The sequence below is a fragment of the Diaporthe citri genome (assembly GCF_014595645.1).
Source record: "Diaporthe citri strain NFHF-8-4 chromosome Unknown scaffold_2, whole genome shotgun sequence".
NCBI classification, from domain to species: domain Eukaryota; kingdom Fungi; phylum Ascomycota; class Sordariomycetes; order Diaporthales; family Diaporthaceae; genus Diaporthe; species Diaporthe citri.
The window spans coordinates 525,852-553,652 of NW_025064847.1; the positions used below are offsets into that span (position 1 = coordinate 525,852).

General features: G+C 53.5%; 7 protein-coding genes across 7 annotated transcripts; 1 reads left to right on the forward strand and 6 right to left on the reverse strand.

Annotated features, from left to right (window-relative positions):
* Positions 1-107: 107 nt before the first annotated feature.
* INS49_005808 (uncharacterized protein) lies at positions 108-1,906 on the reverse strand (the record flags this gene model as incomplete). Its single annotated transcript, XM_043166586.1, has 4 exons — positions 108-1,138; positions 1,232-1,294; positions 1,350-1,719; positions 1,772-1,906. 4 exons carry the CDS (start codon positions 1,904-1,906, stop codon positions 108-110), a joined length of 1,599 nt encoding a protein of 532 aa, XP_043027730.1.
* Positions 1,907-4,759: 2,853 nt separating this feature from the next.
* Positions 4,760-9,082, forward strand: INS49_005809 (uncharacterized protein; the record flags this gene model as incomplete). The annotated part of the gene is made up of 10 exons (XM_043166587.1): positions 4,760-5,042; positions 5,187-5,821; positions 6,186-6,237; positions 7,133-7,514; positions 7,584-7,728; positions 7,804-7,875; positions 7,935-8,147; positions 8,236-8,384; positions 8,773-8,959; positions 9,062-9,082. 10 exons carry the CDS (start codon positions 4,760-4,762, stop codon positions 9,080-9,082), a joined length of 2,139 nt encoding a protein of 712 aa, XP_043027731.1.
* An 836-nt stretch (positions 9,083-9,918) lies between these two features.
* Positions 9,919-12,172, reverse strand: INS49_005810 (uncharacterized protein; the record flags this gene model as incomplete). Its single annotated transcript, XM_043166588.1, has 2 exons — positions 9,919-12,102; positions 12,161-12,172. 2 exons carry the CDS (start codon positions 12,170-12,172, stop codon positions 9,919-9,921), a joined length of 2,196 nt encoding a protein of 731 aa, XP_043027732.1.
* Positions 12,173-13,171: 999 nt separating this feature from the next.
* INS49_005811 (uncharacterized protein) lies at positions 13,172-14,752 on the reverse strand (the record flags this gene model as incomplete). Its single annotated transcript, XM_043166589.1, has 2 exons — positions 13,172-14,236; positions 14,303-14,752. 2 exons carry the CDS (start codon positions 14,750-14,752, stop codon positions 13,172-13,174), a joined length of 1,515 nt encoding a protein of 504 aa, XP_043027733.1.
* Positions 14,753-16,430: 1,678 nt separating this feature from the next.
* INS49_005812 (uncharacterized protein) lies at positions 16,431-20,030 on the reverse strand (the record flags this gene model as incomplete). The annotated part of the gene is made up of 12 exons (XM_043166590.1): positions 16,431-16,867; positions 16,934-16,978; positions 17,061-17,185; positions 17,289-17,346; positions 17,510-17,572; positions 17,758-17,862; positions 17,922-17,993; positions 18,098-18,447; positions 18,660-18,787; positions 18,845-19,038; positions 19,144-19,699; positions 19,764-20,030. The coding sequence occupies 12 exons, from the start codon at positions 20,028-20,030 to the stop codon at positions 16,431-16,433; spliced, it is 2,400 nt and encodes a 799-aa protein (XP_043027734.1).
* Positions 20,031-23,291: 3,261 nt separating this feature from the next.
* On the reverse strand, positions 23,292-24,324 carry INS49_005813 (uncharacterized protein; the record flags this gene model as incomplete). Its single annotated transcript, XM_043166591.1, has 3 exons — positions 23,292-23,607; positions 23,681-23,880; positions 24,007-24,324. 3 exons carry the CDS (start codon positions 24,322-24,324, stop codon positions 23,292-23,294), a joined length of 834 nt encoding a protein of 277 aa, XP_043027735.1.
* A 1,296-nt stretch (positions 24,325-25,620) lies between these two features.
* Positions 25,621-26,418, reverse strand: INS49_005814 (uncharacterized protein; the record flags this gene model as incomplete). Its single annotated transcript, XM_043166592.1, has 1 exon — positions 25,621-26,418. The coding sequence occupies one exon, from the start codon at positions 26,416-26,418 to the stop codon at positions 25,621-25,623; it is 798 nt and encodes a 265-aa protein (XP_043027736.1).
* Between the last annotated feature and the right edge of the window lie 1,383 nt (positions 26,419-27,801).

Here is a 27,801-nt window from a genome sequence, read left to right on the forward strand (position 1 = left end):
ACAGGGTAAACTATTGAACTTGCACGAAATTCCACGAGTCTGCGGCCCCGCCCACGCGTTAGGGATCTCTCCTGAAGGACTCAGGACGGGTGGAGATGGGTCCGTCACTAAGCAAATGCTTTCTGCCACCACGCGCATCTCTCAATCGCAGCCGGTTGAGATCCCATGAAAATGCCCTCGTTGCCCAACACAGTCGAGGTTGCATTTCCGCCGTATGCGGGAACAGCTCCGAGACCATCCTCCCAGCTCTCGGGGATGCCATGAGCCGCGAAGCTGGTGAAATAGTCCTGCATCACGTACGCGACCGTCTCATTGTCCCCCCACATGGTAAGCAGGGGAAGCCCTGGATAGGCAAAGTCCGGGTTGTAAAAGGTGTGCTCGATGTCCTGCGCATGGAGGCCTGGGAAAACGTTAAACAGGTAGGAAGAGTGGCTGCCGTACGCACTGTTCGGGGCAAAGGCATTGCAGAAGAATGTTCCTTCGCCCATGGTCAGCGCAGCACGTTCCATTTGGTCTTCGTATCCCATCGAGCCGTCATATACCGAGGGGTATAGATCGTTGGCAAGGTGACTGATTTTGTCCTCTCCAGCTGTGGGAAAATTGGCTCGGATAAGGTCCAGATATTGGGCATCGTTGGTGACGGGGGCGGTGAATAGAAGACCCTCATTCGAGTTCTGTCCAACCATGATCCTCACCGAGGTATCCAATCGGCCTTGACTCAGCGCCACCTTCGGGTCTTGGGTGACGTAGTCTCCATCAACGGATGGCCCGAACCCATGGCTGCCATACGGCGAGGCAAAGATCTGAGCGTCGTTCGCTGCCATCAACTGTTCAGTTGGCAAATCACGAGCCTCCGCTATACTAGTGACGTTTGCAAATCGCAAAAAGTCATGTATCCTCTGCTCCTGGGTGGCCAGGGATTGCATGGGAGTCCATCCTGGAGACTGGATGATGGCCTGCTGGAAGGGCGCGGGCTTGGTGCCACCGTGAGCTGTGAGATGATGGGTAATGGAGCCTCCACTAGCTGACTCGCCCATGACCGTCACTCGGTTCTTGTCTCCGCCAAAGAGATGGATGTGGTCCTGGACCCACTGCAGGGCCAGGCGCTGGTCATGGAGTCCTGCGTTGGCCTTGCCGTCTGCTTGAACAGTTGGCCCTGCAAGGAAGCCAAACGCACCCAGCCGCTAGTTTAATGCCACGAACACGACACCCTCTGACGAATTTGTCTGACTCCGGCGGATAAGCTTTCTTGGATCGTACCCGCTGGTCTTGGAGCCCACCGCATAGCCACCACCTAGGATGAGGCTTAGTCAAAACATCCAGACAAGCTTTGCGAATTTGATTCTTACCGTAAATCCAAACCAGAACAGGAGCTCCGGAGCCCCGGCCTGCCTTTTCAAAGACTGCCTCAGGAACCATCACGTCCAGGAAAAGGCAGTCCTCGTTCTGCATCGGATCCCGAGGTGGCGTTGATGAGGTGTTCGTGGACGAGACTGCTACAGCCGTGGCGTTTGGGACAATCCCGGATTGGATGTACTCAGGGACCCAGCCGATGGATGCCATCCATGGCGGGTAGTTCTGCGGGCACATGCGAGATTCGGAGCCGTCTTGAATTACAGAGCGATCGGCTGCTGGAGGCTCCGGTGCCCTGAATCGAAGGTCAACAACTGGAGGGGCGGCATAGCGGATGTTGGAAGAGTTGTAATACCCTTCAGCTTCCTGAGATGGTATTAGCTCACAGATTGACGAGAATGTGAAACTCGAGGATTACATTGAAGGCCGCCGCACGATGAAGTGCATATCCAAGGTCAAGGACAGGGAGCGATGCTGTGGAGTTCTGCGCAGTGACGACACCCGACAGGACGACGGCCAGAGCAGCCGCACTAAAGTATTGTGGAGGGTACATGATGAATTTCCGATGTCGAGTCTGAACTTCTTCCGGATATTTTGACGATAACAAAAGAGACAGTGAACGCCTTGACGGCCGACCTCTCTTTTAAATTGTTTTCAGCCATAGCCTTCCCACAGTCTTCCTCAACACGATCGCGCTGTCTGGTTGTTTGCTAAGGTCTAAACTTGTGTACGGCGATTGCCGAACCATAGCCCCCTACCAGAGAACATGGGCTTCAGAGCGGAGTACGGAGATAAAAACGGCATCGTCCAAGCCATATGGCATCCCAGATCTAGCATGGTATGCGTCGTCTTCTGTTATGACTCGTTCTGTTGTGGCTTACCATAGAGCATTGTATTCCCCTGATGTCCGCTTCTTGTTCATGCTTTCCCCGCCTCTCGTCAAAAAACAGAGGCGACCCGTCTCTGATCACCGTCCGAAATGTGACCGCGAGAGCTGCCCCATCATCTCCGCCACGGTGTTGGCGGATACGCATTGAACGACTGGGAAGTACGCCATCCAGTCGTCCAGGGGGGCCAAGACAGGGCCACAGTCGATCACCAGGGAGATGATGTCTGATTGACAAGAGGTTATCGCCCCGAACGAGAATAATTCACGTTTTCGTTTTTGCTAGATACAAGCCCGGTGACATGCCAGAGACTTCAAGCAAATTAATGCCTAGGAAAGACCAGACGCTTGTCCCCTCGTCTCTCGCGCCAATAGTTGGTAGAATCAAGCAGTGTTTGGCAATCGCGAACAAGCCATGCCCACTTGCGTAGGAACGGAATGGTGGCTTCCCAAGCCCACGGGTCAGAATGATCGCCCCAGATTACCAAATTAGGCTTCTCGCGGTGATTCTCTTCCACAGCTACCAGGTCAATGTTGAGCTCCTCTTCCCCCGACGTGCCGCAGATGCGAAGCATGCTGTCACTCACCTCGGGAGCTCTAATTGACAACGACGGCCAGGGGGCAGGTGTTGGTTAACGAGTTATACGAGCTGGATCACAATTCCGTCGGCGTCCTGTGGCTCCTGTTGCGGATCCGCGTTCGGCGGGTGCTGAAAGTGTCGACTCTGTTGTATTTTCTTCCCCGTAGCAAATTGATTAATCAGGCTGAGTGGCTCGGCTTCTCCGGAACTGGCTGAACAGACTCCAATTTCTTTGGGCAAGACGGTTCTGCAACCGCCTGTGTTCCTTGGGATCGGTGACACCTGTCCAGTCATCTTCTGGATTAGACGCTCCTGCCTGCTGGGCCATAGGAGCTAAGGCAATCGCAGCGGAACTGCTGCTTGCCGTTGGATCCTCAGCATCGTCATTCATTGTCGGAGAGAAACAGGCCACTGGAAGGGGGCAGGTGGTATCAGGTAGCAGTCTGTAAGGTTCCTAGTTGGTAAGTTGCCAGACGATAACAGAAATGGGACAGCCTAAGGAGGTCACGGACATGGCCCCCCTGGTCCCCTTGAGCTTGCCGCGATCAGACCCTAGCCGGACCTGGTTTGCTCTTCGGGACTCCACTTCAATGCAGAAGTTTAAGGTAGTGGAACTGATTTTGATAGGTGCAGAGGCAGAGCAGCGGACGTTGTTCAGCTGGCCATTTTCATGCGAGCGGTGCCTGGACAGATTAACAGAGCCCTCCAAAGCTCATCCGCAGTTTGTAAAAGCCACCAGCAACGAGGAAACGAACACCAACCCAATCCCTTTGATGAGTCTCACTCACTCCATTATCTGGTCCTTCTTATGCAGTCTTTCTTCTATCCGCACAGTCATAAGAAACCCCTTTCTGCGTAGCATAGTGAACAGTCCAGATTGTCCCCCTCATGCTATCGAGTCGCTCCCTGAAACCACGCATCACCACACGTGAACCGTGCACATCTAGACATCAAACTCTCGTATTGCTGAAATTCGTCATACTCATAAAAGGCGAGCTTCATGGCTCTTTCGAATTTGTTGGCGAAAGACCAACCCGCCGGGTTGTACACCCAGGATTCTACCGTGAAAGTACCCGAAGCTTCTGGATCTGCGGGACTGTGATCGTCGTGCTCACCGAACACTCTTCTCCGTCAACGAGTTATCTCGAGAGCCAAGTCTTGGTTCAAATTATAATGCAGAGGGCATGCCGTTCTCCGTCTTGGCAGAGCAGTAGGGAGTGACCTGCCATGTAACCCGGCTCCTGGTGATGGAAAAGCTGCCTGCCAGCGTGCCAAACATACTCGGATCGTCCGCCAAGAACGGTGGAGTCCTGACCGAAGTTGGACCCGCCTTCGGGTTTAACCATTATTCCACCTTTCAACTACTCTTTAAGACCGCTGCCACAGCCTCATTCAAGATCGCGTATAGCGAACAAATAAGGGGAATCGCGGCATTACTTCGGCGATGGCGATAGGACGCATCAGAGGCCGAATCATCAACTTCAATTCCTAGAGGTTGTAAGGATTGGAAATGTACCTTCAAGATCAACAGTGACGTACTTGTACATCATTCCCCATAGTTATCGTTGCCCACACCTGACAACACAGACCAAGGTCACTCTCGGCTACTTGGCATTTGGAGATATTCGTCTTGAGCATACTGACGTATTGGTTACAGGCAGCGTAGGACTCTGTAGAAGTACGGACCGCGTCAGCTCGTAGAATAAAAGCCACTTTATTGATGCTGAGCCTTGCAGCATGTGGACAGATCGTCGCTGGACGTGATGACGATGCAACACAATCTATTCGCCAGCCCACTGCAATACAGATTTGGATAGTTCACTTCAGGTATATAAGCGGTCAATACCCGGTGGACTGGTATGTTGAGAAGGATAGACTATTATCCATCTTTCTCCGGACATCTGCCGTGTTGTACAGGAAACATCTGAACTTCTTCCACCATGGCGTCACTCATGCGTGCCGTTGCCTTGATGGGCGCGTATAACATCACAGTCATCGACGTGCCCAAACCGCTGATTGTGAACGCAACAGACGCCATTGTGCGCGTTGCGGCGTCGGCAATCTGTGGTAGTGATCTACACAACTACCACCGGGATTTGGGCTCGCCTGAGGATCCTCTGCGGATCGGCCACGAGGCCATTGGCTACATCGAGGAAGTCGGCGACTCTGTTGAGACCCTACAGACTGGCGACTGGGTTGTCATTCCCTTCGCGTTCGACGACGGTCACTAGCAATACGGTCCCTCGGTCGAATATGCCCCTGGAGCCTGAGACCGGCATGCAAGGCAAGTTTGTTCACCTTGGTAGTCCAGCGTTCTTGGAAGTGGAAGTCATACCAAACATCCTGGTAAGTCGTCTCTCTCTACAGCCGAATATGCCCGCACCCCGTACGGGGACGACTCTCTGATGCCTGTGCCCATCAACAGCAGCGCCAATGCCTCGACAATCCACGACTACCTCTTCATGTCGGACATCCTCGCTACAGGCTGGACGGCAATCGATTTTGCCGGTCTGCGCCCCGGCGACACGGTTTCTGTTTTCGACGCAGGGCCCGTAGGCCAGATGGCAGTGCTCTCTGCTGGTGTACCCGGCGCCTCAAAGATCTATGTCGCCGACCGCGTGCAGGATCGGTTAGACCTGGCCGCCGCCCACGGCGCTATCCCGATCAACTTCGTGGAGGAGGATCCGGTGGAGGCGCTACTCCGTCTCGAGCCGGGCGGCATCACCCGCGTCGTCGACTGTGTGGGCTGGGAAGCCGACGACGCGCAGGGCAACGTCAACAGCAGCATTGTTCTGCACCAAGTCGGGCAGGTAGTAGCACCGCACGGAGGCATCGGCGGTGTAGTCGGAGTCTACGGGGCCGGGAACCAGACGCAGGCCGTGGACCTGAGGCCCCTCTTCATGGGAGGCCTCTCGGTGCGTGGCGGCGTTTCTGCACCGTTGGACCTTGGTACCGAGATGCTGAATCTCATCGCCGCCGACAAGGTGCACCCGAGCTCTATTGTCAGTGCCGTTATCAATATCGAGCAGGCACCCGAGTCCTACGCGCGTTTCGATCGTCGGCAGGAGACTAAAGTCGTTATTAAGTTCCCACAGATATTATTTCCTTCAGGAAACCCGAACTTAGGAGGAGTGATCATTGCGAACTATCAGACAGCTAAATATAGAACACCCTGTTTCTATTGATTTTGTTTGCATCTGGCTAGCACCTGGTTGGTGAGCTCCAAACAGTGCAAAGAGACGCAGTGAGTCTCGGCCTTTCATAAGACGGGGTAACTTTGAGGCATGCAGACATACCGGGCCTGGCCGGTAAGGAAAAAAGATGTGCGCTCCGTTTCCGACGAAATGTACGAGCATGAAGGCACAGATTACGACGCCTATAGCCGTCGATGACCTGCTCGTATCGGAACTCTACTTCAGTAAGGTACGCCCGAATCGTAATGCACGACAGGCACTGGCCTGCGAACGTGTTAAGCTTTGATTTTTTTGTGCAATCACAATGCGAGCGGCTTCTGATGTTACCGTGATCAGACTTCAGGGCGCCATTAGCGCCATCATCACCCACCATCGGCCCAGGCACACAGCGTTTCTTGGCAGAAGCTTACACGGCATGCGCCCGTGTGCTCAGGCTACTACAGGGAAACCTGACAAAGAAGCCTAATTCGTGACTTCCGTGGCGTTGGCGAAGGGTCCCTTGACTCTCCTTTCTTATCTATGCGTTACCACAAAAATAATACCAGTTTTTTAAGGTAAAAATAAGAAAGAAAAAGGTAGCTTATTTATAGCATTATATCCCGAATATGCTGTAATAATATAGGTTTAATTAAGGAAAGGATAAATTATAAGCTGTGATTGGTTGAAGATTATTACCTTCCTGAAGTCTTTGTAGGGCGTTGTAGCGACATGGATAATCTTTTCCAGGTCGCCCTGTACAGGTCGAGCATGGATGAACTGCAATATCACGGGATAATATCGATATTTGGGTGTCGGAAAGCTGAGAGTTCAGCGATTATAATCTGCGGTGAGGGGGAGCCGTGTACCCGGAAGGTAGTTTTGAGATGGTCAGCTGAAGTCATGCCAGTTTGTCAACAATATGTGGTCGTATTGTATGGGATGACAAAGCGAAGGGGATAAAAAGGTAACTCTGGGAACAAGAACGAAACCGAGAACTGACCAGAATCCATCCAGGTTGCTAGACTCCGCTTGTTGTAGTAAACATCATATTGACGATGTCTTCCTTTTCGCTACAGCTGCTATGCGCAGCACTCTTAGTCGTGCATACAGCAGCATATCACAATCCCATACGTTCTCCAGGTCCGGACCCATCCATGGTCTACACCGACGGGAGCTACTACATGACCCATACCTCAGACACGCACATCGAAATGTCCAAAGCCAAGACACTCGATGCCCTCGTGTTTGGAGAGACCAAGACTATCTGGGAGGACACCAACGCCACCCGCAGTGCTCACATGTGGGCCCCAGAGATCCACCATATCGACGACACATGGTATATGCTGTACTCGTCGTGCCACGCGAACGTAACGTGCTGCGACACCTGCATGACGCGGATTCTGAGAGGGTGCGATGGCTCCAACCCATATGATTGTGACTACGAATTTTTGGCAGACCTGGTGCCTCCTCCTGGAAGACGTGGAGGCCCGGAGAAGAATCTGACTTTTTCTATCGACGGAACGTAAGTTTGACCTCAAAGAGAGGTAGCAACTACGTCTACTGTTGCCATTCTCTGACGTCGGACTCTCAGATATCTAGAAGTCCCAAATCATGGACGATACCACGTTGTCAGTGCGATGGATGAGAATAACAACCAGTCCATCCAAATCACCAAGTTGGACACAGATTCGTGGACCGTCGAGGAGTGGAACATCATCTCGCAGCCTGATCAACCTGTGAGTTGAGAGCCTCCGAAAGTACGGGCACTCTCTCGTCGTGCTCAGAGACAGTATCTGGCTAATGCATCAAAGTGGGAACAGAACTTGACGAACTTCCAAGGGAACGTGACCGGCATTCCATTCGCACTGAACGAAGGACCACACGTATGTCAGACTAGCCCCGTATCGAACTGTGAAAATTTAGACTAAAGTAATCATCATAGCCATTATACTACAAAGGGCAAATTTGGCTGACCTACTCGGGTTCTTTCTGCGGCACTCCAAACTATGCCCTCGGACTGCTACAATATTTGGGCGGAGATCCTCTGGACAGGTCCTCGTGGCTCAAGACTGGCCCCGTCCTCACACAGGCCAACGGAAACTTTGGAACCGGCCACAATTGTTTTTTCTCATCCCCGGATGGCACGGAAATATGGGTAAGTCAACGAGCACAAAGCTGGTACCATTGTGTCGCAGTCCTTCTCGTGGAATCACATCATGATGGCTGATAATCATCGGTTGAAGAATGCTTTCCACGCAACGACCAACCCGGCAGGCTCGTGTGGTGACGACAGGTTCACCATGGCGCAGAAAATTGAGTTCAAGGGGAACAACACCCCGAGCTTCGGTATCCCTCAACCACTTAGCGAGATGCTAGTACCCCCAAGTGGAGAGTAAAGGGCTGCATTCAAACAAATAATGTTTGGGTTTAGTTTGTGGTCAGCGGTGGGGCCAACTTCATCCTCAGCGAATGTGCTCTACCAGCGACCATTTTTCAAGGCTACTAGATGCATGAAGGAAATCTAGAACGAGAGTGCTGCATACTGGGGACTTCGGAAATTCGGTGTCACAACTTCTCGGTGTTTCCTGTAGATAAGGTCGCTAGAGTCATTCAAAGCTTTTTATAAACGGGATGAGACAAAGCATACAAATCAGTGGTGATGCAGCCAATTGAAATTGCAAGATCCCCTTATTCCAGGTACAAGAAACGAGAACGAGAGACACCACGTACAACCCCATTCTAACCATTCATCACTCCTCGAATTCTCTCAACTTCTACAGCTACGCGGTTTCGGAAATCTGGGTCCCTTTCACTCTCTTCTGCGACATTCTGTTGCCTAACAAGATCCAGCGTCCCTCGAACGCCATCGAGGTGTACCGAAATCGTCTCTTCCAAGTCCTCCTGCACCTTGTCCGCATTACGGTAAAAACGCTGTTTGAAACTATCGATCAAGTTCCTGAATATGGCGTCCGTCAAGGTATTGGCGACCACATCTTTACGACGTCTGTCGCACCCACGGCCTACCGCATACACTTCAGTGCGCGAAAATAGAGGGCTAACTGACCATAGTGTGTCATGGCCTCACTGTAGACCTTGGACATTACAGTTCCAAACATTGACGTCTCTACGCCAGTGAGTGCGTCTATTTCCAGGCTCCCCAGGTCTCTGTCGGAACTGTCAAATATATCTTCTATTGCTGCAATGAGCAAGTGTTTGCGGGAACGCAAGGCTTGGCAGATTTCATCCTCGGAGGGATCGGAACTTGGCCATGCCCACTCTGCAGAATCGTCAGCATTTGGAATGCATGGTCACTGAGGTCAGTACTAACTTAAGAGACTTATCGCATCCTCCCAGGATTTTTCGATCAATCGACTGAGTTCAAGCTGCTGATTTCGGAAGTCGGTTCGCAAGTCCTCGCAAGGGTCTTCCAGGTCCGTAACCATGACGCGCATAGCCTCCTTATTCCAGTTGCGGTGGCCAATCGTGGCCGTAGTGTGATTGCCTCCATTGCGACAAAATGCAGCATAACTCACTATATCACGTTAGAATCTCTCCAGAGAAATTAATCTAGACTTCATGCCCAAGTCAAAGGGGGAACGGGGGGAGGGGAGGGTTACTGTGGTGCCACTATATTCAAGTTACTTAGTAACGACCGACAAAGGGAGTTTGGTATACAGATTGACTCACGGTAGACCAGTCCAAACAGGCTGTAGTAGATCCTTTAGTCCATTCTGAGATATTCCGGCCTATGAATGACTTAGCACTTTATTCCTCGAGTGCAGGGGGTCAATTCTATTTCTACCTTGCCAAATATTGTGCCAAAAGCTTTCCTTCAACGAAAACCCGACACCTGTTAACGGGGACGTCCCAGAAGCAAGGGCCTACCAAAAGTCAGCATCGGACTGCTCATTCCGTCTTGAGGTGCTTCAATGAACCTTGTGAAGTTGCTCCTCGAACGTATACAGGACACGCCTGACAGCCTCCTTCTGCTCGGCTGAGCTACTTCCCGATCCGGACTGCACCCAAAGCTCGATCTCGCTCAGCAGAGTTGGTACATCGTTGTCGAGGAAACTGCTCGATGTGCGCAGCTGACTGGACGATACCATGGCGGTGCAGTGCTTCCGGATTGCGACAATGCCTGAGAGGCTGAGGAATGGCTCGGCTACCGACTTTTCAGCCATGCGCCGTTCCCAGTACATGGTGTTGCTAACACAAAAGATGTGGAGTGTCTCTGCTGTTGTGTGGCCCTGATAAGTCTCTTGCAGTCGCCTCACGACGTATGCGTTGCGCATTTCGATGGCGTATTTCTTCAACTCATAGTCCTCGGCATTGCGTTGCTTCTCAATGTTCCGCCTATCCTCGAGAAGCTCCAGCAGCTCCTGGTGGGTTTCAGGTCCCATGTTCGGTAAGTCATGGAAAGTTTCCAGTTCCTCATCAGTTTCCTTCAACTCTCTCTCAATGGAGCGAAGCGATTTCAGCAGTTTCCTGATTTTTCGGCCCGGCTCTTTCCCCCAGTCGTCTTTTATCTCCTCGGGATCGATGTCATCAGACTTCGTGCAAACAATGCCAATGTGTCTGAGCCGCGCGTCTCGTGCGAGGTCAAAAACACTCTTGACGCCTACATCCGTAGTGGCGCGGCCGATGTTACAGACGGCAAATATCTCGTGGCAATTTCGTATATACCGTTCGGTAATGTTGCGTCGCGCAGAATTCAAATCGCGGAGCCCGGGAAGATCCACCAAGATGAGTCCTTTGCTGAGAATGTGTGCTTTGAGGAATACCTTTATCTTCCGGATATACGGCCAGGTTGCATGCATCTGAGCGTCAGGCACCTCCGATGTCAGTTGCATCAGCAGCAAGGAACACTGTTCCAGTGAAGTGACCACCTGCCTCGACGGCGATTGGAGACCACTAGCACTTGTCATCCAGTCATGGAACTGATCAACGATGACATCCTGCGACTCTTCGAGAAGCCAGTCGTCATCCTGCAGGAAGCCGCGGAACATTGCTCGAAACGTGTCTGCGGCAATGTTTGCCCTCGCCTCGAGATCCTTCCGCGCTTCTTCGTCCAGGCTCTCGCCGTGTTGATGGAAATTCCTGTAACAGCCTAGCAGTTCGGCCAGTTGCTCATGAAGTTCTTCGGTGTTGAACTTCTCCACCTCGATCACAAACTCATCATCAGCGTGGTAGTGGTACTCGGTCACGACGCAAGTGCACGCGGCACCATTGTTGGTCGTTCGTGCTAGACCCCGAGAGTCCAACAGGGAGTTTAGCAGGCTGCTTTTGCCAACACCAGAGTCGCCCACGAAGCCTACTGTCCGAGTCGATAGTGGCTGAAAGCAACTCAATTTCGTGGCGCGTTCGTGCAGGGTCTTCATGGTGGAATCAGGCTCGAGGTGGACAGAGCTACTGGAAAGAACGTCCGTCAAATCGCCGAGGAGCTTCCTCGTGTCGTTCAAGCGCCTCTGAAAGGCTGGACGGTGAAATTCATCACTCGGAGGCTCTTCGTCCTCGACCTTGTGGGTGACTGGCCCTTGACGCGGAGTCGACCGTCTTCGTGAGGGTCCCCGTGGCGACGAAATAAGGGCCCCATTGTTCAGTGGTGCATTGTTGGAGTTCGTGTCTGTGGTGAGGGCATCGATGGCGGCCCCAATTTCCCTCAAGTCCAAGGCTACCCTCGGCTCTCCGGAAGATTGTCTGCTCGAAAGCTCAAGGTCTTGCAGCCCCCGTGTGAGACTCTCACCCCTTGCATCGGATGGTAATGCATGGCTCGTCGTCGCGGGAGTGACTGGAGGCGGAAGCGAGATCGATATGGACGGCGTTGAGGATCGGCCAAAAGTTGAAGATTTCGGCGTAGTCGCTCCTGAGCTGCTCCAGCCCGCAGTGAAAGTGAATGCCGGGCTTGGACTCCTCTCTACGGAGGCGATGGGCTCGGAAGTAGGTGTTTGGCTTGGTTCAAAGGCACCTCGAGTAATTGAACGGACATTGTCGCTTCCGCTTCCCTCTTCGCTTCCCGCTCGGAAAGCAAGCGTGCTGGGACTACTGCCTGATGTTGGCGTGGCATTCCCAGACGGAGAGGATGAAGCAGAGCTTGATCGAGCTGAAAGTACCTGCTGCACGATCAGTAATTCATAAAGCGTGGAATAACGCGGCTGGGAATGGACTGACAGTGCGTGTCATGGTTGCGGTGCAAGTTCAGGGACGTAATGTAACTAGAAGGGGGTGATTGTGCTAGAATTGGAGGCTGGGAACCTAGCTGAGCGCTGAGAAAATGGAAAGACTACAATAGTGCAGTATCTGAGGCCTGTTTACAGGCGATGATATCTGTGGACGGTCTGATGCGAATTTCAGAAGGGTTATTTTGGACAATTCAAATCTTGGGGAGGGGCTGGAGGGCAGGTTCCAAGGCAGGGACTGAATATAAACCCCCCCTCTCAGCTGGGGACTGCATTTCTGTGGAGTGTCACACAATACAACGAGAGCAGTCCGGCGCCAACTTGCATCATCTGATGCGTCTACTTACTCGCCAGCCTTCTGTACAGCCCATATTGCGACCGCGACGGGGTTGAAATCCGGCCGACCTCGCAGACCCGTCGACGTATCGGGGTGGAGCCCCTGCAGCACTACCAGGGTCAAGTGTGTTGCAATGGAAGGCATACTCAACCAACTGCATAAGGCCGCCTGCTCCAATTGGCCTGGCCCTCCATCCCAAACGGCACTGCCACAGGCAGCAGCTTAGGTCAGTGATTACACACGCCGGCTCCCTCGCGTCCCAAGTGCTTGGGTGATCAAAATGGATGCGGACGGAGTGTCGACGTGTAATAAAACCCCTTGAGCATGCAAGGCTTAAATACCACCAGCGCGTGGTGGCAGTTGGTCGCGCGGACAAGGCCCTCAAGGCGTGTGGAAGCTGATGTGCTACAAAAATAAACGTTTCGATGCAGCTGTCGTCGCATCGGGATCCACGCACTTGTATCATATTCGCAATTGGTGCAATCCATTTGGTAACTCTCAGTTGGCCCCCAATCCCTAGGACGTTGCATTATGTGGTGGCATCAATTTACCTTAATTATATAGAAGAACTATTTACATCTTGAACCCCGAGCTCTGTCGGTAACACCATTGTGCAACAGCGAGAGACCTATGTCACTTGCCCCTCGGAAGCAGCATTATCCTACTTTATGGCTTGTTCCTCCCCAACTGTCCAGCATTCTCGCTCACGTACGTCAGGACATCCGCCCCGGACTCAAAAGATCGAGGCATCGCCTGCTCGCCAAACTTGGCGCAGCTCTGCACCAGCCCACCCTCGACGGAGTCGTCCTTGGTGGTCAGGTAGTAACTGAACTTGTCGGCCACGTTCTCCGTGAGGTTGACGTCCCTGCCGTTCAGCTGGCTGGCAGGCGCGGCCAGGCTTTCCAACCCGGGGTACGCTGCGATCTCCTCGGCGGACAGGTCTGGTGGGGAGCAGAGGGTGGCTGGATTTTCGGGCGTGGCGAGGTCGCTGAATGTGAAGATTCTGGACTCGTCGTCTGGGAATTGCCCGGTCTGGTCGAAGTAGTTGCCTGACATCAAGACAGATGACATGTTGTAGAGGCCCACGTCGTATTGGAAGTCGGGGGTATACTCAGCCCTCTTCTCGAGTCTTGTGGTGTTGTAGAGCGGTGCCTTGTTGTTGTAGTTTGAGAAGACATTGTTGGCAATGTAAACGGTGCCAAAGCGGACCAGCGGGTTCCGGCTCATTGAGTTGACGAAATGGTTTCCGAAGACTGTGAATTTCATCTTGCCGATATCCCGGGGTCCTTCCTTCTCACCGCCGCCCCATAGCAGGCTCTTGTGGTGGTTTGCGATGATGTTGTGGCTGAACGTGATGTTGTCTGAGCCGTCCTCGACATCGAAGAGCCCGTCGTAGCGGTCAACCAGCCAGCCCCAGAGGAACGGCTCAGGCGCAACGGGCTCCGGCCCGTCTTCCAGGATGTTGCCGTCGAGCCAAGCGTTGGTGGTCGTCACAAAGGATATCGCGTCGTATCGAGCATTCCAGCTCGAAGGGTACGTCTCCGGAGACGGGAAGCAGTCGCGAGGGGGCGAGATACGAAGGTTTCGGATGATGATGTTATCCTGGCCGTTGAAGTTCAGGCTCACGCCGTTGAGGTAAGCGTCCGAGTCCCAGCCGATCAACGTCACGTCGCCCTTCGCATCGATAGACTCCCAGCTTTTCTGTATATTCTGGGCTTGGCCCCTCCAGCCCTGGAACAAATAAGTACGACATATGGTTTTATGGGCTGGCTGCATGGCATGCAACAGTTGACTTACGTTTTGCCTGTTCAACAGGCTAAGGTATTCCGTCGCGTTCCTGCCCTCAAACTGCTCGCCTGCCGTCTCAGCAGCTTTGACCGCATCCGTGTATGTCGAGTTCAAGGCCATGACGTAGAGAGTGAAGTTGAAGTCGGGCACCCGGCTCGAGTCGATGTAGTACTGGCAGTCACCGGTAGTGGTCTCGTTGATTTGGCTGCCCTTGAGCTCGCCTTTGACGTAGATGGTCCGCGGTGTAGTCAGTTCCAACGCTGTGCGGAAGTCCATCATGTTGTCGACAACATACGTGTTGTTCTGCGTCGGGGCGCCGCCGCCAGTTACCTGAGAGCCAAAGCCAAAGGGCTTCCGGTCCGGTAGCGTTGGGCTCGAGGCATCGCGTGATATGGGCTGGAGCCTGCCTCCCAAGACGCCCGCGAAAGGAAGCAAGAGCACTGCTGCTGTCCAAAGCATTTTGACTGTTGTGCCGGTAAAGGAAGAGGACTGACGGCTAGCGCAACATCGACCTCATCCAGAAACTATTGTCCAGTAGTTGGAATACGCGGGACTTAAAAGACATCCGTCCCCTGGCAGGTGACATGTTCCCACGGTCGTTTTTAACCCGGATGGCGATCCGAGGCGGGACAAGGGGCGCCGCTAGGCAATCGGGAATTTTTCAGTAAACACGAAACAACAGGCGGGTTTTCATACCCCTATCAATCTCCATTCAAACTGCCCTTACTCGTTCACCTATAGTCCAGTCTGAAAGGCATGACTTTGGGTTGCCTACAGCCCAATTGCATGCCGCACAATTAAAGCTGTCTTGCGATCCACTGTATTGTCAGAGGTCACTCGTTGCCCTCGGCTTGTAAGAAAGTCTCCAATCTGCTGGGTCAGGCGGTTTGGAAAGGGGAGCTATGTTATCGGCGGACCTCGTCCCATGTAAGTGTGGAGACAAACTGATCATCATTGCACAGTGGGGAAGCACCCTGCAAGGAACTCATGCAATGGGGCAAAGATCGGAGGGTGGTGGAACTTGCAGGTTCCTGGGCCCAAATATTGTTTCCTCGGCGCGCATTTTGAGTTGCGCGGGATAGATGATCTCGAGAATCTGCTCAGTAATAACCCTTTTTAGCATGTGTGTTTTAGGTTCGCCTAGTCCGAACACCAAACGATCTAAGCTTGGATGACAACGTCCCGCTCGTTCAGTCGATTCGCACGTCAATTCTTCCCTCCTTTTCACACGCTCGTCATGCAGGTCCTGCTCCGTCTTCTGCCTCGATTGGGTTCGCCCAGACCAATCACTTCCACATCCAGATAGATTTCGTATGCAGACGACATGTGGACGGACTGGACAACGAGTTGCCTGATGGAGCCAGCCGAATCCAGTGAAGCGGTTCCCTGCCCCCACGGAACGCGATGTGATTTGTGGAATTTCGCTTAGCTTCGTGTTGACAACGCCGAGCACCCCAGCGCTATATACGGGCTTGTACCACTCGCACCAATCCCAGATATCTGGATTTGGCTTGACCAGACACCGCTTTCTGTGTCATAGTCTCATTAGAGACGACCTGTAATGTGATACTCCTGTGGGGCAGTCTTCTGTGGAACAGTCTTTCGTAGCAAAGCCTCCCATAGGGTAGCCCACAGAGCAATCTGCAGGGGGTGGCCTTCGAACTCCTTTTCAAATTCTACACTAGATCGTATAGAACATTCCATAAGGCGATACCTGGGAACATTTTTGCCTATTCTTAGCGCCATGATCCCCCCTCAATACTCTAAAATACCTCGTCGAACTCTGGGGCCACTGCGAGCTGTGGTTTGGCTTGAAGGTAAGATCAACTGGTGCTGGCTGCCTTTGTACCTGACTAGCTGGGAACGGGGCCAGTCTCCCTTGGGCATTTGCAATTGTCAAGGCGATCAACATGCACCATCACACATGCTGTCCATCATTAAAGCTTGGTTCATAGCACCGATTACTGAGTGTACTAGGGTCACTTGAAAGGCGAAAAAGGCAACCATTGTAAGACTTGAGCACGGAAGAAATGCATTTGAATCGGTCTATCTCGCACACAGCCGAGCATGCCAGAAACTTTCGACCCCCTCAGAGTCCCAAAAAAGAGTGAACGAGGCGGTGCACCAACATCTACATCTAATTCCAGCTCTTGATCCACGGAGCCAGCACCTCGCCGTCCTTGAGCGTCTTCGTAACAGCCATGGCCTGAGCCTCCAGCGTCTCCGCGAAGCCCGCGGTGCCCCACCACTCGGGGAAGCTGCTGCCGCTGAGCCCCAGGGCGAGGGCGTACAGGATGAGGCAGAGCGCGTTGCCGACGTCGAGCGCGCCGGCGAGCGAGTACGTGTAGCGCTCCCACCAGCCGGGGAACTTGCGCTTGATGATGACGTTGAAGATGATGCCGATGGTCAGGTAGCACAGCAGGTTGAAGATGGTGGCGGGCGGGATCATGCCCGAGACGCCGAAGAGCGCCGGGAAGAAGACGTAGCGGAGGATGCTCCTGGGGTACTTGCGGGCGATGTAGTACTGGATGATGGGGCATGCGAAGCCGATCAGGAAGAACCAGTTGGCCCAGGCTGGTTTGCGTGTCAGCTGGATTCTCTGGAGTCGAAAGGAATGCATCCTGGAAGACTCGTGCTTACAGTACATAGAACCAGCGCCGAACATTCTTGCGGGACCGATGACACCTGATTGCTTAGTTAGCACTAGTGGCGACGGGCATGTACCCCAGGAGCCTGAGCATGGTTGCGAGGGGATTCGCCAACTTACCCCAGATAACACTGGCATTGTAGAAGGTCTTTGCACCAGCGCAGGTGAAGCCTTGAGGCTGGGCCTTCGTGCAGATCTCGGGGAGGTATGCAAACATCCAGTTGAACGTGGCCGTCTGGACGATTCTGCGTTGTGTCAGTAAAAGGTGCTACGGAGCCCGAAGTAATGCGCCCTGAAGATTCCAGAATACTACCAAGGATGACGATGATATGAGGGACTTGTGCTTACGATAGCCACAGCACAGCAAAGAGCTGAGCCCTGAACAAGGAACGAGGAGGGATTTTCACTGTGATTGGGAGTTAGCCTTCGTACTTTTTGGCAAGGGGCTCTGTACGATAGTGGAGTGGGACAGTATTTGGCCGTGGCCGTGGCCGGATCCCGGACTCAACAGCAGTAGCCTATAAATGTGGTGCGTGTGTCTCTAGTCCAGAATTCGAGAGAAAACTTACTGTAGTGACCAATCTTCATGTCTTGAACGTAAGTCAGGGAATTGTATGAAAGCATATAGCCCCCTAGTAGGTGTTAGTGAAAGGGCTGCAATAGAACCTCCAGGGCGCCAGTAATGCATTATGGAAGCCTCCAGAAGACAACAGATGGGGACGTATCGGAGGGGGGGACTTGCAGCTCTCTGTTTTTATGTGTTAGTGACCTGTTGTAGAGTCCAAGATAATGCGTTCTGGAAGGTATCTGTGCTTACTGAACATCATCATCGCGATGGGCTTTCCTGGAAGCATATAACCGACAATCATCTCAGTGATGATATTCAAGCCAGTTTGCTGATTGGTCACGGCTTGAATGATGCCTGTCACGCGTGTCAGCACAGCAAATCATATCGGAGAAGACAACATCAGAGATACTGACCGACTGGCAAGACGAAGAAGGCACCGACACCAATACAAATAATGTAGGCCCACCACGTGAGGTGAGTCGTCCCTAGCACCTGTTAGTCACCTGCTACGGATCCCAAAGTGATACATTTTGGAACATTCTTAAACACAAAGATTTGATATGTGTAGCAGGAGAAGAATGGTACGAACATAGCTGACTGGCTAGCATTCCAAACGCGAACATCACAAGGAAGACGATGGAGTACCACCACTCGGGCACCTCGGGGTACTTCCTCATGAGCTTGAGGTGGACATCGGGCTCCTCGTACTTGGAGTCCTTGACACGGCGGACGACGTCCCTTCCGTAGAACCAGATGACGTGGCTGACGTTGCTGGCCAGTGTCGCGAAGCCCATAGCATACGACAGGCCGAATGCCGCCGGCAGGATCAGGGGCGAGTAGGCCTTGTATGCCGCCTCGTTGATGGTGGTGTCCGCGTTCAGGATACGCGTTGTGTTGTAGTTATTGGCGAACCGGTCGAAATTGGCGTTCTCGACCATTCTGGAATTTGTTAGCAGACTGTTCCAGATCCTGGGGTGGTAGAGAAAGACAGGAAAAGGAAGGAAAAGTGCGGCTTTTTCTTTTTTCTTTTTTGGGAGATGGGGGGGAGGGGTTCGCCCTTGTGACCGGAGGTTCGAGAACCGTTTGGTAGTCACACAGGAAAAGAGGCCAGACCGTACGAATGAATAACACGGAGGAGAATCTTTACTTACGGGAGGTATTGGTTGTACGAGGGACCGGCGAAGTAGATCAAGACGGTGACGAAGAGGAAGAAAATACCTCCAGCGAGCATGTTGAGCAGGGCAAATCCTGGAGTAAGGATAGGATTGCCAAACCACGACTGAAAAGTGTTAGTAGTCTGCTACGAAGCCCGAATCGTTGAGAGATGTGTGCTTACAGCGACGCCAGACCAGTCAAGCGAGATGGGGAGAATGCCGATTCCAGTCACTCCACCGAAAGCTTGGTTCACGGCCACATTATTGGGGGCAATCCAAGTTGGGAAAGTTCCGAGGTAGACCAAGAAGTTGGCCATTACGTTTGGAACCCACTCGTAGCAGAAGGTGACAGCGGAGACGAGCATGAAGAAGTAGTCTAGATCATGTCAGCTTACCCCAAGACAACGCCGAGTCCAGAACTTCCACGTCATCCGAGACCGAGGGATTCAGAGTCAACTAGTAGAGGAGAGTCTTGACATACAACGACCAATCTTCCAACCATTCGTCTTGGATGGGTCGGACGGCGCATGGTTGTGCAAGCTGTCCATGACAGTGCAGAACACAAGGGCCAAGCCGGGCCAGACCATAGCAGCGGGCCAGACGAGGAACCGACGGAGCATGCCGGCGATACCAAAACCCATGGCCTGCGTGGAGAAGACCAGCAGGAGCTGGAAACCCCAGCCCCAGAACTGCTTGTAGTAGACCTGCTGCGCGAGGAGGATGTCGAAGGCGTAGCTGAAACCGGCACCGGCGGCGGTCATGACCGTGATGATGGTGTGCTCCTTCTTGTTGAACGGGCCCGGGTTGAGGTGGAACTCCTTGCCGAACACTGTGAATGACTTTGCCGGGACGTAGTTGGCCCAGCCGACACCCATGGGGTAGGCGATGAGCTGGACGACGGGCGTGCTGATGGACACACCGAGGTAGTGGTTGTTCAGCAGGATGTTCATGGCGGCGACCACGGTGCAAGTGATGAAACCAATAGTCCACGCACGAATGGTGTCCACGGGCAGGTCAGGGTTATCTCCTGGGGAGACCTGTGACGCAAGTCAGGATCGCAGTTCATCGTCAAGTCCACTCCTGGATGGGTCAACAACTTACTGAAGCTCGGACTTCAGCGTACGGCGAGTCCTCTCCGATGAGCTGCTCCTCGACGACAGCCTCCTTCTCGACATCTCCGGACTCGATCACATTATCGATAGCGTCCAGTTTGGAAATGTCCATGAAGGGGTCGAACCTGTGCTGGTCCTTGAGCCTCTTCATGTGGAGGTCGGCATCGGCGCCGCCCACCTCGTAGCCCGTGGCCTCGGCCGAGTCCACGGGCTCGATGGGGCGGGCCTCGGACCTGCCTCGCCAGCTGAAACCCATTGTTTCTGGTGGAGAGTTGCAAAGCTGATGAGATAGAAGACGGTGTTGCACTAGACGAAGTCAAGCTCCTGGTCCAAGATGTCAAGCGCTGGGCACCAAGCGACCAAGAACGACCACACAGGGAGAGAAAAGCTCGGCGGGCGTGCCATCAAGGACGCGAATCACTGGGGTGGCGGGGTCACTTTAATGTATGCGTGCGACGAGATTCCACAAACCCTTCTAAGACGCTGTGCTACCCTTCTGTGAATGTGCCCAGCTTCCGTGGCGCTGTGCTACCCAGATGTAAACGGGCCACCTTCCCTAACGGTACACTCCCAGGAAACGGCTCTTTCTAGAACACTTCGAGAAGCCAAGGCCGCCACTGTCGACGAGGATAGGCCGAGATCAGTCCATTCAGCCGTGCTTGTCCTCGCCGGGAAGGAGATAAGGGAGAGGAGGGGGAGTTCGCAAGGCGCCCATCACCCAGAGACAGCCGGATATGGCGATATGGGAGCGCGCGCTGTGAATGGCTCTTCATGGTGGTGCGAGGTCTCGGAGCAAGGGGGTTCGCAAAAGAACCAGCCGGTCCACCCAGCCCCGTGGTTGCGCCATGGAGGGGGGGGAACCATGTCTCTGTCAATGTCTCGACCTAGCGACGTTCCCTTCGATAAACCATTTCAGTGTGATAGTACACGCGTGCAGCTGGCTCCGAGACAAACATGGGTGATGCCATTGAGCTAATTTGGCGCAGCCCAGAAGTCCCAACGGGCAGGACGGGGTTCTTGTTGGTGGAGAAGCGGCCTGGGCATTGCTGGGCGTTTGCTCGGCGCTGCAGATAAGGCCGCCACCCCGGTTGATTGCAAACATCGTGGGAGGGGTGGTGTCATCCCGACCTTGAACCCAGATGGAATTGGGCCGATCCTCGAACTTGTCAGAACCGTAGATGTGCATCAGATGGGGACGGCCAGATCTCGTATGGTTCGTCTCGATCCGGGGGTCCCTTCTCGAAGGGCGGGCCGAGGTCTCGTTATCAGTAGTGGGATCCAACGGATCCAACAGCACGGGATGCCATATCTACATCGAGTGGCGATGGGCTCAATTGGGGGGCGTGCGTCGGGAAAAATGCGCGGGAGACCAATCGAGCAGAGCATATTAAGCCTGAAATCCTGATCAGGTTTTGACAAGGCGCGATGGATGATGTGATGGACTTCGAAGTGGTGTGGAACCAGATATCGAACAATTCAGTGTTATCGCCTCCCCCCCCACAGGTCTCAGAGGTCATGATGAATGGCGGTCAAAGGGATCTGCCATCTCTGTGAAGCAAGCTCGGGGATGTATTTCGAGATGAAGTCTTTCTTATTTGCCATACATATCGGTGTTGTCTTTTCGTTCAGCTAGCCCATCCGGAGGTGGATATGATTCGCAATCTCGGCCAACCCCTGGCTTAATATAGACTAAATGGCGTTTAACTGTGTCATGTGCCCTCACCCCTTATCTCTTCACTGTAACCTTAATAGACACTAGAAGCAATGGAAAAAGGTTCCCGGTGATAAGGCCGGTTAGTGGGCTTTTTACTTTGCCCTATCACAAGTCAAGGTGTATAGTAGGGATAGTCCCTCACCTCATGCAGCTGCTAAGATGAAGGGCGGTTGCAAAACGAATAGGGCAGAAGTCTCGTCTTTCAGACTGATATGAGCTGGCTGTGGTTGAGTTCCACTGTGGCGAACCCACACAGAAGAAGCTATGGCCAAGAGAGCTAATCTAGGCTGGGCCCATAGCCCGTTGCTAAGTGGTGTGTGTGGTACGATCGCTTTGTCTCAAAAGCTTAAGATTCTTGGAAGAATCGATCCGATAGATCTAGCTGCGCCAAGGAGAGCTTGGTATTCCTGACACTGGAAGAGCATGCATGCAGCAGAACCACGTGAAACGAATTGCAACACCACGGCTGCATTGTGCCTGCAGCTCTGCCATACAATCCGTAATTGGAGCTCACTCTAACATGTCCGTGTGCCCTCCATGTGGCTAGATGCTGTTAGAAACAACCTTCATTGTCGGCATGCCCGCTCTGATATATTTTTGGTCTCCGACGCTATCCTTATATCAACCACAGTCTGCCCTTAGTCCCAAAACTGGTCACCCTTCTGGACCTGTAGCATTGGCTAGGAAACAATTTTTCGTTCCATAGTATGGCCCCTGAGAACTTGAAATGGTTGGCTATTGTATTTCTACTTGAGAAAGCTGAACGCCTACAATATATACAAAACACCTTGGAAATGCACCGACCTGCACAAAGTCTGATGGATGTATAGCATTAGAGGATGACCGCTTACAATCAACCTGACCTCCCTGAGAGAGACTGGAGCAATGAAACAAGCGTGACCAATGCTTGTTGTACCTAACCTATGCAACATTCAAGCAAAAGATCCTGAATCTTGACATCCTAATATGCTTCCGTACAATCATACCTAGGTGATTGCAAGCGTCACAGGCCACTCCGACGAGTATTCATTGCGCAAACTGCAGGGTTTTTTGGTCTCTTCCTCTCTATCTCTTCAACGGCCACGATACGGATCTCTTGCCCTGCCCGCAACGTAGAAGCCCAATCAAACTCTGTGCTTGTATGTCACCAGCCACACTCGCGAATAGCTCTGCAAATATCACATTCACACATTTACGGATTATTTATAGACTCTTTGTGTTCTTTGAGTTCTTATACCACACCGGACGGCAATATCTGTCTTGGTGGAACAAAATGTAGATTTTCCAAGCAACTACTAGTGTGATCTTTCAATATACAAGACTGTAGACAGTGGCTATTCAATGCACTTCCGCAAACCAGTGTTGTTCGGATAACACTTACAGCACAATATTCTGCAGCCAACCTGCATTTTTCTTTACTTCCTAGTTGGCGGAATGGTACTTTATTTGCCTCCTCACGCACAGTAACAGCAACGTACACTTCTTTAATACTGGCGGCGGGTTTTGACGAGGCGGGAGTAGTGTGGATCCTGAGGGTGATGCAGACTAAAATCTCACCACGTGACATTGCTGTGTAGTGTGTATATGCTGGCACAGTAGTTTTGGTAGTGTCAGCTTTGCGCTGAAACGTTTTCATATGCATCGTTTTCTTGGAAACTAAGTATATAACACTCAGCTCTCCAGCCACATCATCCGCCCCCAGAACAACCCCTTTCCAGTAGAATTCAACAACTCCCAGTCGGGCGAATGCTACCCACTGCATGCAAAATGCGCAAATGCGAAAAAGGCGAGCGCCAGAGAAATTTACGAGGTCCACTTGTTGGTGTTGATCCAGTCGACGAACTGGCCGACGCGGGTGTAGACGCCGGCGTAGTTGGCCTCGGCGCAGCCGTTGCCCCAGGAGACGAGGCCGTTGAGGACCTTGGAGGAGTCGACGATGGGGCCGCCAGAGTCGCCCGAGCACGAGTCCTTGCCGCCCGCGGTGAGGCCGGCGCAGAACATGTTGGTGGTGACGGCCGAGGTGCCGTACTGCGACTGGCAGGTGGCGCGCGAGATGACGGGGACGGAGACCTTCCTCAGGTTGGCGGGCAGGGTGGAGCCGTCCTCGGTCAGGAGGCCCCTGTTTGATGCGGGTCAGCGACTTGTTCATCAAAACGGGTAATATCACGCAGATTTGGCGGATGTGTGCTTACCAGCCGGCGACGGTGAGGGTGGTGCCAGAGGCGGGGTCGGAGCCCTGGGCAGGGAGGGTGGCATAGCCGATGGTAGAGCTGGTCGCAATGGGGGTGGCCAGGTGCCAGACGGCAACGTCGTAGTCGATCTTAGCCGAGTTGTACGACGGGTGGTACTTGATGGCAGAGACGCCAACCTGAGTGCCGCCGGAAGCCCAGGTCTAATTAAATCTTGTGTCAGCACATATGTCACCTTTGAAGAGCAAGCCAAAGGAAGAGAAACAAGATCACTGTTTTCTCTGCTCCTCTGCTCGGATAAACGAGAAAAAGATCGAGATGTAACTTACGAGGGAGCCCGCGCGGACCTTGACGGACGAGGCAGTCTGGCCGACGGAGCAGTGGGCAGCCGTGATGACGGTGTTGGCGTTGAGCAGGACACCGCCGCAGAAGTGCGAGTTGCTCTTGGACAGGCTGACGATGAAGGGGAAGTCGCCGGCGGCGGCGGTGGTGCCACCCACGATTCCAGCCGGAGGCGGGAGCTCGGTCTCGTCCTGGCGGACGTCCAGGCCGAAGGGCTTGGTCTGGCCGAGGGGCTTGGAGACTGCCGCGGCCATGGAGAGGACGGGCATCGACAGAGCGAGCGCGAGGGTGAGGAAGGGCGTCATCGTGGCGGTCTGGAGGGCTGCTGGCACTGGGAGCTGTGGTTGGAAAGAAGGTGCTGGGGCTGGGGCTGCTGGACCATCATTCCCAAAGAGAGACGCCGGCAGCGTTGTCTCTTTATACTCGATGCAGTCGACATTGTCTCTCAAACGATCACGGCTCGTACGGTCACGAGTTACGAGTTTCCTACTCAGTTTCTGGGGGTCCTCAGGTACCACTTGCCTACTCAGTATTGGCACTCCGAGGGCCAAGAGCTCGCTGTCAATACGCCAGATAAAGCGCTGTCCAATCCTTTCCTGCAGACCTCATATTTCAACACTTGGCACAGATCTGAGTGTAGTACGAGTGGCCGAAAGCAGAAGGCGAGAAGGCCGGCGTGTTCGTCGGGACTGGATGAGCTGCCGCAGAACTGCCCTTTCCGGATAAGCGCAGCCGGGCTTGGGTCCCTGATAGTCTATCTGACGGCAGTCCACATACCGTCGGGAACCCATCCTTCTTGTGCAGCCAAGACTTCAGCGGGGACCGCCTGGCAGGCTGAACCTCGTCTCCTCGCAAGGTGTTTGGCTGCCTTTTGATTAAGCTCCTGGGCAGGTGACACAGGCGCGACCCCGTATAGGCTCAGGCTACAGCACTCGTCCGCAAAGTCGGCCCTTGATAGGCAGGCGGCCTGGCGGCACTGCGCTATTGCGGTTGACGTTGTGGCCGGGAGGTGGGTGTTCTCCTGCACGCCGATAGTGGTTTCACAAAGCTTATCCGCGAGACAAGGGCGAATAGGCCAGCCGGCCAGTGGCATAATTTAAGCTGCAGCGCATTTCGTTCAAGTGCAGGTTCTCGAATGCAGGCTCCTTGGCCGGATCTCCGCGGGACAAGACATGTGTCCCGGGTCCGAGTCGATTGGCAGCTGCCCGCTGTTGATCGACCAGAGTACCAAGGTTGGTCGTTCTCTGGGTCCGGGCTCGGGGGTAAAAGGGGATCACTGACAAGTACCATGCGAGATTGGCTGCTGTGTAGTATTAGTGTCCTTGGCAAACCGGTATGTGCCTAAATACCGGTTGCAACTTATTGATATCAGGGTTAATTATGCTTATTATGTGTGAGCTGCACTTAAGACCTCTTGAGCTTCCATATTTTCTGTTGCTAAGACCGTGAAACCATATGTCTCAAGACAAGCGAGACATTGTCCATTTGTGTACTTCAATGCTAGTCCAGTATAATTTTCCTGGTGGCTAAGTACAATAATTACAATCCCGTATTAATGACACCCGTGTGGTCCGACCATGCCTGAGAGCCATGGAAATCTCCTAGACGCGTCTTATGCCCCTATATGACGGCAACTGTTTCGCACGAGGCGCAGGACACGCGACATGCGCCGCGACCCAGCGCACGAGATTCCCCTCGCGCCCTTCCCTCCAGTCAAAGCCCACAAACGAGGCCTGGAGCGAGACCTTGGACTGCCCGAGCATCTTGGCGAAGAAATTCCGCGCCGCCTCGTTGTCGGCCTCCCACACGAGCTCGATCGACTCCCTCACCTCCTCCCCGGGCTCCTTGTCCCCGGCCGCCACCGGCAGGAGCTGCCGCCTCCTCTTCTCCCCGGGCATCTTCCACCACTCGTCCAGCACGGCCTTGTAGAGCTCGGGGCCGTACCCCTGCCGTTGGAACTTGGGCTTTATCAGGATCTCGAACCGCGTCCAGCCCGACGTTGGCTGGTCCTCGCTATCCGGGAGGCCGGCCTCGCCTATGAGCTCACCAGTTGAGGCTAGGAACGCCCCCCAGTACCAGTGGCGCTTGTCGTACGGCGCCTGTAAGCGTTCGAGTTGCTCCTTCGACTCTGCTAGATCCCTGTTGGGCCGTCCACGGAATGTCGAGTTGGCCTGGATCTCGGCTATGCTGCGAAGCTCGTGGAAAGCCTCGAGATCGGATGGTAGGAGCGGTCTGATGACGAGTCTCTCCGTTTTGATTTCTTGGCGGTCTCCGACTGGCGGTAGTGGCCTTATGGGTGCGCAGACCTCATAGCTGAACCATATTGTGGAGGAGAGCTTTTCGTAGTCTTCATGCTCAAGTTCGACTTGGATTGTCGGTGGTGATGATCCGCCTGACATTGTGTGTGTTTGGAGGTTTGTGTGTGAGATGCCGGTGGCTGACTCGTAGAAAGTGTCTGCCGGTGTTCGGACAGGTATCAAGGAACAAGGCTGTTGCTGTATGAGTGCTGAGAGCCTTGGGGGTAGACTGAGGCTGGAAGAGGCTGAGGTTTCTTGAAGTGGTTTGATATGAAGATACGAACAAGAAGTCGGACGAGCATGGATACAGGTGGGAGAGGGCGGGAAGTGTTTTATTTGAAACCACGACATTCGTCGCGGGGTGAGAGGTGGGTGGAGCACCATGAAAAATAGAACTCAGGGGCCGTTGGCCCCGGGTGGGCTGCCGTGCTCACCCAAGGCAAATAGGCGAGGACAAATCGGACCGCTTCCACCAGGATATTTCGTATTGGTCCACTTCAACTACAGGGTGGCCATTCCTCTGTTCCTCTCTGTGTCTGCGGCAGCGGCGCGAACGTCCAGACAGAAAATCAAATTTGCACAGAAATCACCCGACTTGTCAGAAAGAAGTACGCGTGCCCAACGGTGTTTTGTCAAGGAGGTGGGGGTGATGCAACGTGGACTTGCGGGCGAGATTGCTCTCGTTTGCATGGAAGCCGAGGGAGGCTGGCCATTGGCCTCCATGATACCAGTGTCATGGGTCGGCCCGCACAACTCTCCATTCAACGGGCCCCGGGGCATCTCGGATGGGGGTTGCCACATGCAGCGAGCGAGTCGTGCCTGCAGCTGCGACCTGCCCAAGGCCCCACGGAAAGGGGGGTCTCAATTATGTGCAGTTGCACATCTCGGGCACATCTGAGCTGTACCGCAGTGGTTTCCCTGACAATCGTAATGTACCCCGATTTTGACATCCTAAATGGGCAGAGGCTCGTGATTGTTGGCTTGCGAGACGGGAAAGGCAGTCGTTAGGCGAACCAATCCTTCCCCCCGATTAATGAATCTGTAGCCGAGCTGGGCTGATCCACTCCCCCTGCGAACTGTCAATGTCCTCGAAAGGCTTGGCATCTGGAGATGGGAAGCTTCAAAGTGGCGCCCGGAATGGAAATCCATACGAGCAAACTCCTTTTTTGAGACGAGTGCTCGCGTAATCTACGCCGCGGCAGCCTCCCGGTTGTTGGCCAGGCCATCATCCACAGCAATTCCTCCACCCGTCTGGATTAAAGAGCGTATCGCTTGACACATCAAACGGTGATGTTCCCCAGATTATCAACCATGCGGTGATCAGATTTCAGCTTGCTTCGCGTCCCTTCAGGTGGAGTAATTGTCCTCTGCGCTCTGATATCATAACACTGGGGTGGATATATTTCCATTTTGACCGCTAGGCTCGTGTTGGAGAACAGCTGCAGGTAACAAAACAATCTGTTTCAGGTTCGGGGGTAAATTTGT